The sequence below is a fragment of the Aricia agestis genome, chromosome Z, assembly GCF_905147365.1.
Source record: "Aricia agestis chromosome Z, ilAriAges1.1, whole genome shotgun sequence".
NCBI classification, from domain to species: domain Eukaryota; kingdom Metazoa; phylum Arthropoda; class Insecta; order Lepidoptera; family Lycaenidae; genus Aricia; species Aricia agestis.
The window spans coordinates 17950090-17964749 of NC_056428.1; the positions used below are offsets into that span (position 1 = coordinate 17950090).

Sequence of the window (14660 nt, forward strand, 5' to 3'; positions counted from 1 at the left end):
TGTTACTTTGTAAATTGTCATGAAAGTAAATACTGCGGCGTTAGTTCTTATTGTAGCCCCAGCCTTGTAAGTTTGCTCTGTTTTACCGTTTCGTGTTTGGAGTTTGGACCTAGTAACATTTACCACACATCGGCGATCAACGCCTCTGTTGTGTTTTAATAGATACTTTGTTCGTTAACGTTTTTGATATTTTATTTTAACTGCTAGAAGTAAGTTTTTTTTAGAGGATAAAGAGAGTTAGGGAAGTTTTGTGTAGAAAGGTTTTATTCAGAATGTAAATAATTATGGTTTAAAGGTAATGGACAACTGGTACATAATATCTCTAATTAGTTGTACAAGTAGAGTAATTGCATAGTAAAATGAGAGGAAGTAAGTTATCTTCATACAAATGCACCGCGCGCGGCTTGTTAAATACATTACAATATAAAGGCAAATTGCGAGTACACACATACAGAGATACACACAAACACACATACATAAATACTGCGGGACAGTTTTAATCACTGCCGTATTGAACTATTGACCTGTTACTAATAATAATAATTAGTAATTACTAGAATTAGTCGCACTGTGGGGTTGCAATACAGTCTACGACACGACATTCCTTTTTATTACATTTAAGTACGGAAAATATTAATGTCAAGAATCACGCTCTATAAAATTTCTGAACCCCAAACTATTATAGCAGCAAACATGTTATGAATAATAATTATTGTTTTCAAACTTAAACTAATTATTTTTCATTGGCCACAATTCTCTCAGATTATATTAATACAAAATACAAATACACAGACTGCAGCTAGTCTTATTATATTCACTTAGTATTAATAATTTACTGTCTTTCTGTCATCAGGCTTATCCAAAGCTCCGAGACGCGGCTTAGATAGTAATTAATAACATGCCTATTGCCTACATCATAGCTTACAGAAGTCTCAATTAAACACGTCGTGTCGCCAGGTGTAAACGCACCTCGCACAGTCGTAGTCGTTATGTATTCGCCTACTAATTGATTTACGACATACGATTGTGTAATTTCCCGTAATCCCGCCATAATAGATAATAACACCGGTCGGCCATTTTGTGGATTAGCTTCTATAATTCCATATTTTCTACTTAATTAATATTATATTAATAGACTTTAAAGTAGGTATTGAATTAAATTTATCATCTATTATGCTGTTAGTGGATATAATTTTCATAAATAATAATTACTAATTAGGTGACATTAAATACATAATATTATTGTAGTTACATTTCAAATGGTGCACTGTTTTGAGTTTTCTGTTGAGCAGGCCTAAAATAGCAACATGCCGATATCCACACAAATACAAATAACCAGGTCCCCATACACATAACCGGTTCATTTCCTACACTAACATGTAACCGTCACGAAGTCGTCGCATTATAATATCAAAGTCAATTTGTTTTTGGTGGCGTTATATCCCTCTTGTTCAGTTTTGCCGTGATTTGTATCTGTACATTGTACAATTGTACATAGTGTGTAGGTACAATTGTGTATTATATATTAAATTCATAGTTTCCATGCAGTTCCCAGTCAGCAAACAATACCAGCACAAGTGAAGCCAGGAGGAGCCTATCTGTAATGACTCGTGAACAACTGGGGGACAATGCCGGAACACACTCCTGGAACTGTGAGGGGTGCTGCGGGTCCCGGGGGGTGCCGGGGGATGTCGGGGGTGTAATATTGGCGCGGAAACGGAAAAGTCGGCCGTCGTGCTCGCAGCTGATTGTACAAACATTGCAACTCGTTTTGTTGTAGATTGTAACTCAATTTGAGCGTCAACACTGTACGATGTATGCTGCGAACACGAGCTGCCGGCACGAATTGGCCGGCTTAAATGGGGAACACAGCTTCATACATGAAATACTTGCTTAGATTTAATTTGATAAGTGGAGTGGTATTGAGTTATTTTTTTAGCTTTCTTGGTTAATGTAAACATAATATGTTGGCTAAAATACTACTCATTAAAATGTTACGTGCCGTATATATCCAAAGCTTATACAATAGCTTTGTCCACACTGTGCACTTTCATCTTCAAATTTCGTCATCAACTTTCATATTGGCGCATTCAATAATTGAATGCGTCAAGGAACGCAACGCCAATATTGTCATTTTTGAAATTTGGATACGGTCAGAGGGCATGCGTCGTGGGCATGCCTCACGTTCGCTGTTGACTGCACTATAACGCATGCCCTTGACGAACAGAAAAAGGCACAGTATGGACAAAGCTAAATTAAATTAAAAGTAAACGTTCACTAAATTATTGAAAAGAAATTTTTGTTTACAAGTCACAATATCAAAACGTATTTAGTAAAAAAATATAGCACTTTTAACATAACTGCCACCTACAAGTTAGAGACAATATATTTTATTTTAAAACAAAAAGGTGAACGTAACAAATGTTTAGAGCTAACCCCTGTATAATTAATTAAGCTAAATCCCGGCCGGCAGCAAAAAGTTCCCGAGCGGTAACAAATGTGGACTCGTGGAGACTCAGCTATGTTATTAATGGTGACCTAACGTCTAGGTCTACAATCTGGACGTCGGGCACTAGAGACTGACGTACAAGGATCTAGATTCTAGTGGCATTTGGGTGATAATGTAAGAGTAGAATGGAGAATGGAGGTGAGGCGAAGCGTCAAGTAATGTGTCTTAAAATGATGTGGTCGGCGTTACATAATTTAAAAATAAAAATCTGTGCCTCGTTGCTGTAAATATATGCGATAGTATAACTTGGATGACATTTACCGTAGATCGAGAGTATGAAAAACCTTCTAAGTCATGGAAAAACCAAACCTGTCTCTCTAGTAAAACACAAGAAGCGGTCGGCGTTAGTTCGACTCTAGCAACGTTTTTTACAGAAAACGTTTATGCAAAATGTGCCCCGGGGAAATCCTGACTCCTGATTGATGGTTCCTGAAACGATTGTCTTCAGCAGTCACCTAAGTATTTAAGACTGTGATTCATTGTGCCCTGTGTGGCTTTTGCCCTAAACACGTTAACTGCGAGACTGATTTTTTATACCTAACGTACCATGCGATACTAGATATTTTCGATCTGGTAGTAAGTTTTTATCGTATACGAACGAGGTTTTAATGAGCTGGTGAAAGCCGCTCATAGAAATATGAACGTTTGCATGAATGAAATTTTGCGTGTAAAAAATTTATAGTGGACCTATTTGAAACTACCTTCGCCCGGGATATGGGCAGAAACTTGATGGCTTTTAAAAAAAAGAGATACCAGGTTTATTAGACCTGTTCAAGCACTACAAAGATATAATAAAAGGGGTGGGGCAGTAAAACAAATGCATCATATTATCGACAATTTTTTTAAAAACTAGATGACGCACGCAACTCTGTTATGTTAAAATTAGTTTTTCGCGAGGAAATGTACATTTTTCCAGAATGAAAAGTATCATATTATGTCCTTTCCCGGGAGTCAGAGTATCTCCATATCAAATTGCAGCAAAATCAGTTCAGCAGCTTGGGCGTGAGGGGGTAACAGATAGACATATAGATACACTTTCGCATTTATAATATTAGTATTGATAATGATAAAAAAACTGATTCAATGTTGTGCTCATGCTTTTCTCGAGCTGCATTCTTCTTTTCGAATTTTTGGCTTAACAACAGGTCTAATATTTACCACGCTATTAAAACGTGAATATCACAACTGAAAACGCTTGCGCACAATCGACAAAAAACAAAGCATTTAACAGCACTAGCCGCGGCGCACACGTATCTCAACCCGCTCAGTGCGGCTACCAGGCCTACAAATCAAGGCCTGGTACTCGCATTGAGCTTATTCAATTTTAATTCAGTGCGAACTATGTTTAAAAAACCTGGTGCATTTTTATCGTTTAATGTCATAAGCTTTAAAAATGGGCGTTAGATATAAAACTTTTTCTCTCGTACGTAGTATAAATTAAACTAGCTAAAAATTGAGCTTTGTGAGGGCTCGCGTCGTCACACCTTGTCTGACTGATGATAACACATCTACATATTTAATTATAATAAGTACTAAATAAAAATTACTATGTTAAATCACGTGATCGTGAGAGTTTTTCTGTCAAGAGTACCACAAAATGTACAGGTTAAATACAAAAAAATTACCAGAGATCGCTTCGCTCGCCCTGATAAATCTATTATCACTTTTCGTGTCGACACTGGACAGTAAGCATTACTTGAGGTGCTGTTGCTTATTACTTTTAGGCCTTATTTCTCGGTTCAAGGCAACTATATTTTGTTCGGCGTGCCGTAATGGTAAGATTTTATAATGTATTTTTACCTACCTTGCACTAGAGACAATATTATTGTGATAATAATTATTAATTTCCGTATCATTTGCACTAACAATTGTTGTAATTACTATGATAAAGTAAAGATAGCAATATCGTTTCTCAGTAATATTCAACTAGTAAAAAGTACTCGACTAAATACGTCGTCAAGTCATTATAAATACGTTGTTCACACTTCTTCATATTATAAAGGACAGGTTATTGTAGATTATATAATTTCGGTAGTTTAATCACTAATCATTCTCTTATCAATATTGTTTTCTCTAACCTAGGAATTAACTCCTGGTCGCCGTCGCGGTGCGCAAGGACCTCTTTACCGAGCCGCAGCCGTCGTGGATTACTACAGCTGAAGATCTGTGGGTGACCGTCAAGTTAAAAAGATCACCTAAATTAAATCTCCACCTATGTGTTCTTTACCTATGAGCCGAATTAAGGTTATTCTTTTCATAATCAACTGTCTACTTTCTGTGACAAACTTGAAACGATTATGGCAACAAGTCCGCAGGATAGATACCTGGTTTTGGGTGACTTTAACCTTAGTAGTATTGAATGGAGTCCCAGTAGTCACGATTACATGGAAGCACTCAATGTATCAGGCACCCTGGTCCTGGTCGACTTCCTGAACACACTTCAAGTTTGTGGACTAAACCAATTCAACTCCGTACCTAATCGCTATGGGCGCTTACTTGACTTAGTATTATATAATTATCACGACCTTACCTTACATCCCCCCCCTGACCTACTCACACCGGAAGACCCATACCACCCCGCTCTGGAGGTTGTTCTTAGCCTTACCGCTGACAAATACCTTTGTTTTAACACCAGAAACTCGTTTAATTTTAAAAGGGGAGACTACCACAAAATTAATCAGGAACTTTTTGCTACTGACTGGCCCCTCCATTTATTAAACGTTGATATCGATCGAGCTGTTGACCGATTTTATAGTATTATTTAAGATCTCTGTAAAAAATACATTCCTACATACTCGGTAAAGACCACCAAAGACCACCCTATCTGGTTCTCCAAAGAGCTTATCAAATTGCTCAAACTTAAATATAAAATATATCACAGGAAATACAGTAGATACGGTAATCTTTCTGATAAATTAGAGTTTGAGCGCTTACGAGAGATGACAAGTGACCTATCGAAATTGGAATACAATACCTACTTGCAATCAATTGAGGAATGTCTTACAACCAATCCAAAAAGCTTTTGGCATTTCATTAAAAACAAGTCTAGCTATAGTGGTATGCCAGCGTCGATGTCTTACCAACAGCAAACCAGTGATTGTGGGTCCGGTATTTGCGAACTATTTGCCTCCTACTTTTCATCTAACTTCCTGAACACTACTTTTAATGGATCTGACTATCGCGATGCCAATACACCCACCGCGCAGGTCGCTGCATCTACCGACGCTGACAATGGAAATATTGTTTTTGACAAAACACAAATTTATGAACTACTTAAATCATTAGATACTAATAAATCTGCTGGTCCGGACAATCTACCACCATTATTCTTTGTTCGCTGTGCGGAATCTCTATCTTATCCTGTATTTTTACTATTTCGCGCATCATTGGAAACCGGTATCGTACCCAAGGTTTGGAAATCGGCCTCTATAACACCAATCCATAAAAAAGTTGCTAAGGACTTGATTGAAAATTATCGGCCTATTTCCAAGCTTTGTGTATTGGCTAAGGTTCTAGAACGAATTGTGTATAATCAACTTTATCCAGCATTGAATTCGCAACTCAGCCCAAAACAGCACGGATTCAATAAGGGTAGATCAACAATATCAAACCTCATCCTATATACTGATTTTGTATCTGAACGAATGGACAACCGAGAGCAAGTCGATGCTGTATACATTGATTACAGTTAAGCTTTTGACAGAATAGACCACCTTAAACTTTTATCAAAGTTAGCTAGAGCTGGTATAAAGAGTAACTTACTTCGATGGTTTACCTCATATATAAGCAATAGGTTACAGTCAGTTGTTGTTAATGGATACTCTTCAACATGGCACCAGATCTACTCTGGAGTCCCTCAAGGATCCCTACTTGGGCCATTACTTTTTATCATCTTCATACAGGATATTGATAGCTGCTTTCATAATTCAAATTTTTTATTGTTCGCGGATGACATGAAGATCTTTAAAGGACTTGTACAGACTAGACCGTTACTGTGCAGACAACTCTCTGGACCTAAATGTATCCAAATGTTGTTTTATTTATTTTACACGCAAGCGTAACAAATTTCAGTCTAGCTATGAAATTAAAACCATCTACTACAACAGGTGACCAATGTTCGCGACCTGGGGGTTATATTAGATGATAAACTCTTATTCGACAAGCATATCCAAACTATTGTAAGCAAGGCCTCAAAAATGCTTGGATTTCTAATAAGGTCAACTAAAGATTTCTCTCGTCTTAAATCAATTAAAGTTCTTTACTGTGCCCTAGTAAGGAGTAATTTAGAATACGCATCCCAGATATGGAACCCACAATACGAATATTATATAAATGAAATTAAAAAAGTGCAGAAAAAACTAGTTAGATCTTTAAAATACAGATTTAAACTAAATACATACCAAACTCCATCTGCTTCCACTTGCTCTTAGAAGAAATATCTGTGATGTTACCTACCTCATCAATATCGCCAATAGTTCCATTAACTGACCCCAACTGCTGGCTAAATTAAACCTTAAAGTCCCCAACAATACGCATCCTCGCTACATTAACACCCTTCATGTCCCACTATCTCACTCCAGATTCCGTGCTAACGCTTTCTTTCCCAGATCGTGTGCGTCCCTCAACGAAATAACTAAAAACAATAACGATATAGACATCTTTTGCACCAGTGCTAGAAATACACGAAAACATCTAGCGAATATTTATTTCAAATCTTTCCCAAATTAATGTCATTTTAGTACCACCGCTGTAAATTTACATCTTGTTGTTCGCATAATCTGTAGATTAATATGTAGCCTTAAGTGAGCATAATATTTCCTTTATAAAATTGTAATTCACATGTGAAGACTTGTAATTGGTTCTAAATTGTAACTTCATCTTACTATTACTTAAGTTTAATGAATGTAAGTCTTCCTAACAATTAAAAAAAATAAAAAAATCGGTTCAAAATGGGTACACTGGATCCGTGTTTCACTGCACTACATGTACATCCTAATAGTTTATTATACCCTAGTAAGCACATGCGCAGGTCTATGTTATTAAAGTTTGTTGAAATAGCGCTCAAATAGTTTCTGAACGGTTCCCCTAACCTTTCAAAGTTTTTTTACCTCTCTCAGTACCTTTATGCCGAGGAAACAACTTTCATAGAAACTCCGAGGCAAAATAAACCTGAACGGGCGGTATTACGTGAATTTACGTGCCGTAGATAACCGTCAGGTAAACCACGCCCCCGGCGTCCGGGAAACGAACAATTTCCTGGAAAATGCTTTGATTTAACCTTTTTTTAAAAGTAGCTATTTTGGTCTGATATGAAATGAAATGAAAATATTTATTTCTAAATAGGTTAACAAAGTTAACACTTTTAGAACGTCTATATGAGGCCTACCACCGGTTCGGGAACTAACCCGGCGAGAAGAACCGGCGTAAGAAACGCACGGGGCCACCTTTTACCAAAAAGGTGGAAAATAACAATAATAATTTAAGCTGTGTTGTGTTGTTTTGATCGCGGTAGCGAACGGTCGCGCACCGCTCAGCAACACACGTAGCAAATATTAATAAAATTAATTAATATTTCGCGAGTCGCGCGGCTCACAGCCGCTGCACTGACACCATGGCGCTCGTATCCAACGAGCTGCTGGCGTTCGTACAACACGTCGTCAACACCATGGACGAAGATGGCATCGTGCAGCTGTGCAGGTACACCAACGAGGAGATCTGCAAGGGCAGGCTCGTGCTGTACGAAGCGCTCGGCAAGACAGCGCAGATGACGTCCCGGAGGAGAGACGGAAGCGAACGAAGCTTGCAGGACATCATCTCCCTGCTCAAGCAGACTAATCCTGCGGAATTGCCGGTGTTTGTGGCCAAGCAGCTCCACAAACTGCCGGCGGTATCAACGGACCACGTCAACGTCTCCAGCCTGCTTCAGAAGTTCAACATCATGAGGGCAGAGCTGGACGAGATGCGAGGTAGGTTGGATGCCTCGGAATCTACAATCAGTGAGTTACGTAGTGAATTATTACAATTAAAAAGTAATAATTCATTATGTAGGTCACCCGAGCATCCGATCGACTCGATAAATATGCGTCGCGGAGGTCAGCGTGACTCGCCGTTTTGCACGCCAGCGAAATCGAGTGGGTCAGCAACAGCCGCCGCCGTCAGCTCGCCGTCCGCATCACCGCGTGACGTCGACACGAAATTGAGACCATCGACTCAAGCAAAAAATTATGCAAGCGTCGCTGCTTGCCCCGCACCGCCCACGCGGGCAAAGGCGAGGGGTGCAAAAGGAGGGCCGCAAGGCTGAAAATCTTCGACTCGACAGGGACGAGAGCAGGAGGTGCGACGAGGAGGGCTTCGTTCTGGTGGAGAGGAGGAAGAAGAGGAAGCCCACCGTCCGCAACCACCGCGGCACCGCATCTTATGTGCCCGAGCTGCGCCTGCGGAGCGAGGTGCCCGCGACGCCGCTCTACGTGTCGCGCCTGCACTGGTCCATGACGGTCGAAGACGTCGTAAACTACATCCGCGAGAAGACCACCTACACCTTGAGGGTGGAGCGTCTGCATTCTCGCCACAAAGTGAATTTCAGTTCCTTTGTGGTGAGAGTGCCGACTCAAGTTTTATCCATCTTTGAGGTGGAGGAGTTCTGGCCCGCCGGTGTAGTTTATTGGAGGTTCCGGGGGAGGCTCCCGAACGAAGCGCGCATCACGTCGCCGAAAGAGACTTTACGTGATAAAGTGTAGTGTGATTGTGTGTGTGAATGTGTAAATAATATATGTATATTAGGATAAAATTGTTCGGCGTGCATCTGTTGTCTGATTGCCATAACACAAGTTTTTACTTAGCATGGGATTAGTGCTTCAGTTTCCAAGGAAGCATTAATTAATACGGCGATTCTGTAGCGAGTGGTGAGTGGCGGCTCTTAATGCTTCCTTGGAAACTGAAGCACTATACTGATGCTTTATAATAATCTTATATCTTTAAACGAGCAATTAAACGAGAAGAGAGAACGAGATATATATATATATATATATGTAATATGTTAGATGATGTAGGACTCGGAAGTAATAAAGCCAGTTTTGATTTATCTATAAAAGAAATATTTAATGTTATAACCTATAACAAAAAGTAAAACATACAGTAAAATAATACTCAACATGTGCATTGACTAACCTATAAAAGAAAAATCGACAATCAAGTGTTTGTTACTTCCTCTAGAATGTATCCTTGTGTGCGTTACAATATTTATTAAATTTATTTATTAATGCACGTAATCACTATGATTATACAATATTTTTAGAGAATGGACATAAAATATATTATGACTTCACGAGCAGGCTCCGTTCTTCAGCGTCCTGTCATTGTCATTTTTCGACCAACGTGAAATGTCATGCTTATAAGGCCAGATACACATAATTGAACATTAGGTTAGGTACACAATATAGTGTACAAACCTTACATCTCCCCCCCTCAAGACTGCGAATTAACTGCAGTTAATTTGAGCAATCAGATTGGGGAATGAGCTTTGTCACATGGTATAATCCCAGGGACTTTTTATTCTTACCAGTGTTTATTCTACATAATGAATCTGATATCATTTCTTCGATCTCAAAAGGACCAATTCTAATCTCATCCATTTTAGACCGATTTAACTTATTACAGTCCATTATGTATACTTTATCACCTTTTTTAAACTTGTAATCTATTCTATTCTTGTCAAAAATGGCCTTGTTTAATTCATGAGATTTTTTTGATCTGAGAAATGCCATATGACGGTCTTTTTGCAGTTCTGTGGGTTCCACTTGTTTCTTTTTCAGGTCCATCGGTAGTACATCGGTTGGTTCTCCACTTAACAGATATAGAGGCGAAAAACCTGTCACTGTGTGATTTGTTGAGTTGTAGGCTTTCACACAATCTGTTGCCACTGTCGTCCAAGCGTTTTTTTTTTCGTTGCTATTTAAGGCACATCTAATCCTATTTACCAGCGTCTGGTTCAACCTCTCATTATGACCATTCGAAAAAGGAGCATCCACTGCTGTAAAAATTAAATGTACTGAGTGGTCCTTTAAGTATTTTCTAAACTCTTTTGAATTCAGTGCTGGATATTGATCGGAGAGTAATATCTCAATTTTGTTGTCCTTGATCACTTGATCTACCAGTTTTATGAAGTCCTTAGTCAGTTGAGTCTTTGAACATAAAATGTAAGCATAACGTGTGAAATGATCCATCAACAAGTGTAGATACTTTTTTGAAGACCTGTTACCACCAAATCCTCCCACTGTGTCTATGGACATGATTTGGAAGGGTTTTTCAGCTGGTCCTAATCGTGACATAAGCCCATAATTTCTATTTAATCGTGATTTGTTTTTAATACAAACTTCACATTGACGACAAATCAATTTAATATTTTCCAGTAGGTTCGGTGCTGTGTAGAAGGGTCTTATTTTTGAGTCAATCTGATTTATTCCAATATGACAGAAATGTTCATGCACCTTTTTTATTAATATCTTGCTGTATTTTTCGGACAAAACGATTTTCTTTTTCTTGTTATTCCATTTATAATATATACCATTTTCTATAATATGACTATTCTTATTCTTTATATTTGGATTTTTATTCTGATCCTCCAATATCTCCTCAATCCTGACAATATTTACTGTTTTCAATTTATCTTCTTCGTTTTCATGACTTTCATACACAGGATTTCTGCTTAAGCAGTCTGCTTCTTTATTGTTTCTACCTGGGTTGTATTTTATTACAAAGTTGTATTGTGATAGGTAATGAGTCATATCTCCTAGTTCATCATCTGTTCTGTTTTTTATGTTTAAATTTTCAAGCGGCTTGTGGTCCGTATAAATTGTAAATGAGTTACCTAATAGCCAGTGTTGCCAAAACTTTAAACTTTCTTTAATTGCTAAGCATTCTAAAAATATAGCCTTCTTCTTTTTCTGTGATTCATTTAACTTCTTGGAAAAGTATGCAACTGGTTTGATTTCTCCACATTTTTGTGTCTGTTTCAATATTGCACCAATACCTTTTATGCTTGCATCAGTGTATATAAAGGTTGGCGCCTCTCGGTCAAAAATTGCTAGAATTGGGGCAGAGCATAAATTACTTTTAATTATTTGAAAAGCTTGTTCACAATCAGCAGACCAATCGAATTTGATATTTTTTCTCAGTAAATTATGTATTGGGTCAAGAGTTATTGCAGCATTAGGTATATATTTATTATAAAAATTTACTTTACCAAGAAACTGTCTTATTTGTTTCTTGTTTTGTGGTGTTGCAAATTCTGCTATAGATCGAAGGTTATCTTTTAAAGGTGTAATTGTATTACCTTTTATTATATGTCCCAAGAATCTCACAGACTGTGCCGCAAATTTACATTTTGTTAATTTCAAACGGAATCCCTCTTCCGCAATTGCATCCAGCAGTCTCGACAAATGGTCCATATGTTCATTAAAAGTTCTGGAAAATACCATAATATCATCAATGAAATTCATTACAAATTTTGACAGGTCATGTTTTCTTATTACATTAGACAAAATCCTTTGGAAAATTGCCGGAGAAGTTTTTAGTCCAAACGGAAGGCAAGTCCATTGATAATGACCTTCTTGTGTTACGAAGCCTGTCTTTTCTCTGTCGCTGATCCTCAAGGGTATAGACCAGAAAGCAGAATTAATGTCAAGAGTAGTAAAATACTTACAGTTTATGGTTTTTACCATCAAATCTTCAATTAAGGGAAACGGCTGTGGCTGTGGGGTAATAATCTTATTAAGTTCCCGAAAGTCGATACATAATCTTGACTTTTTCCCTTCATCCCGTTTGAACGCCAATGTCACCGGTGCTGCAAATGGACTATAAGATTCTTCAATCAGTTCATTCTTTAGCAATTGTCCAATTTGCTTCTCGATTTCTTCTTTATCATCCAAAGAGCATCTATATGGTCTTTTTGAGCAATATTTCTCTACTTGTAGGTCTATAAATGCTTCATAGTTTTTCACTTGGCCTACATCATATTTATCTTTGGCAAATATGTGTTTATAATTGTTTAATAATGCACTAATTTTCATTCTTTGATCATGTTCTAAATAAGTGGTTCTAAAAACCTCATTAAAGTTTATTTCATATTTTTTTTCTCCAATGGGACTGAAATATTTATCTATTGGGTAGGCATCTTTCTGAAGTTGGATGTTTAAATTCCCATCATGGGTCAATCCAAACCGCTTTATTGTGTCCAGACCCAAAAGTAAATCATGAGTGAAGTTTTTATCATTGCAAATAAATGCATTTATTTCTTTTTCAATATTCAGTATTTTTCCACTTAATTTTATTAAACCTGTAGTTTTTCCCCCACCACCAATTGTGTTGAATTTATTTTCAAAGTAATTTTTCTGTGGATCTGTTACTTTTATTAATTTGGAATTTATTAAGGTAATATTTGAGCCAGGGTCATAAATACCTGTGCATTTAAATTTACTATTCAGCACAACATCAACTGTTATAAGTGGGGGAATATCTAGTTTTTTGTATCTTGATACTGCTCAACCTCCAACATAAAGTTTTTGGAATGTTTTACACTATCATTGATATTCTTATTTTCGTTCTTAAACCAGCACAAATCTTCAGAATGAAATCTGTTTTTTTTACCCATCTTGTAACAGATTTGACACTGTGTTTTCTTTTTATATTCCACTTCTAATTTAGTCACGCCTTTCCTCTCAGTAAAGTGTTTTTGGATATTTTTATTCTGATTTTCATACTTCCGCAGGGCACTAAACAGAAGAGTTGGGTCTGTCACCTCTTGTCTATCTAGTTTACATGTAATATAAGTCGGCAATCCGGCAACTATGAGGTCAGTGAGAGTTCTGGTATCTATATCACTATTATACTCTAGTAACAATCTTTGCTTTTTCAATGCATATTCTAGCAGAGGACCATTCAAGTGTTTGAAGTTCAGCGCATACATTACAGAAGACCAATTTTTATCTGCAAATGTATTTAAAAAACTCACTTGCCATATTTTCCATGACGAGTTCAAGCTGTGTTTAATTAACATAGACTCATACCAGTCACATTCTGAGTCATTCAGAAATAATTTTAAAGCACTGATTTTCTCTGTATCACCATTTAAATCATATCTTGTACATTCACTTTCAAAACTTTGCAGCCACTGTTTGGCATTAGCTATCTTGTTATCAAACTTCTTTAAAACAAATTTTTCATTTAATTTGCTTAAATTGCTGTGATGTTCTTTGTTCACATAGGAATTACCATTTAATTTCTCTAAAATTTCCATTAATTTTCCATCTGTAATAGATTGGCTCGTAACTTGCGTCATTTCTTGTAATAAATAATCATTAAATACCATATTTCCGGCATCATCTACATAAAGAGCTAAAATATCACTTGGCATAGATATCCAGACCCTTCTATTGTGACCTCTTTTCTGTAATGTTTTTTTTATTCTCAAAAATTCTGGTAACTTTACCAATTGACTATGGTGTTTTGCTGCTTGGAAGCATGTCGGCATGAGATATGTTGTTCCATCCTCTTTTGTTATTGATCTTATAACTATGATGTTATTCTTCGGATCTTCATCTGCTGCCAGCTCAACTTCAAATTGAAATCTTGCCATCATCTACTGACTACTATTCAACGATCAAACTCTGACAATTGTCGATTTGTAATATGTTAGATGATGTAGGACTCGGAAGTAATAAAGCCAGTTTTGATTTATCTATAAAAGAAATATTTAATGTTATAACCTATAACAAAAAGTAAAACATACAGTAAAATAATACTCAACATGTGCATTGACTAACCTATAAAAGAAAAATCGACAATCAAGTGTTTGTTACTTCCTCTAGAATGTATCCTTGTGTGCGTTACAATATTTATTAAATTTATTTATTAATGCACGTAATCACTATGATTATACAATATTTTTAGAGAATGGACATAAAATATATTATGACTTCACGAGCAGGCTCCGTTCTTCAGCGTCCTGTCATTGTCATTTTTCGACCAACGTGAAATGTCATGCTTATAAGGCCAGATACACATAATTGAACATTAGGTTAGGTACACAATATAGTGTACAAACCTTACATATATATATATATATATATATATATATATATATATATATATATAT

The 14660-nt window shown here is 37.0% G+C and overlaps 1 protein-coding gene across 1 annotated transcript; it reads right to left on the minus strand.

Annotated features, from left to right (window-relative positions):
• Window positions 1-12629: 12629 nt before the first annotated feature.
• LOC121739107 lies at window positions 12630-14392 on the minus strand. The gene is made up of 2 exons (XM_042131435.1): window positions 14329-14392; window positions 12630-14243 (listed from the first exon to the last, which is right to left on the minus strand). The coding sequence occupies exon 2, from the start codon at window positions 14142-14144 to the stop codon at window positions 13023-13025; it is 1122 nt and encodes a 373-aa protein (XP_041987369.1). The 5' UTR covers window positions 14145-14243; window positions 14329-14392; the 3' UTR covers window positions 12630-13022.
• Window positions 14393-14660: the final 268 nt, after the last annotated feature.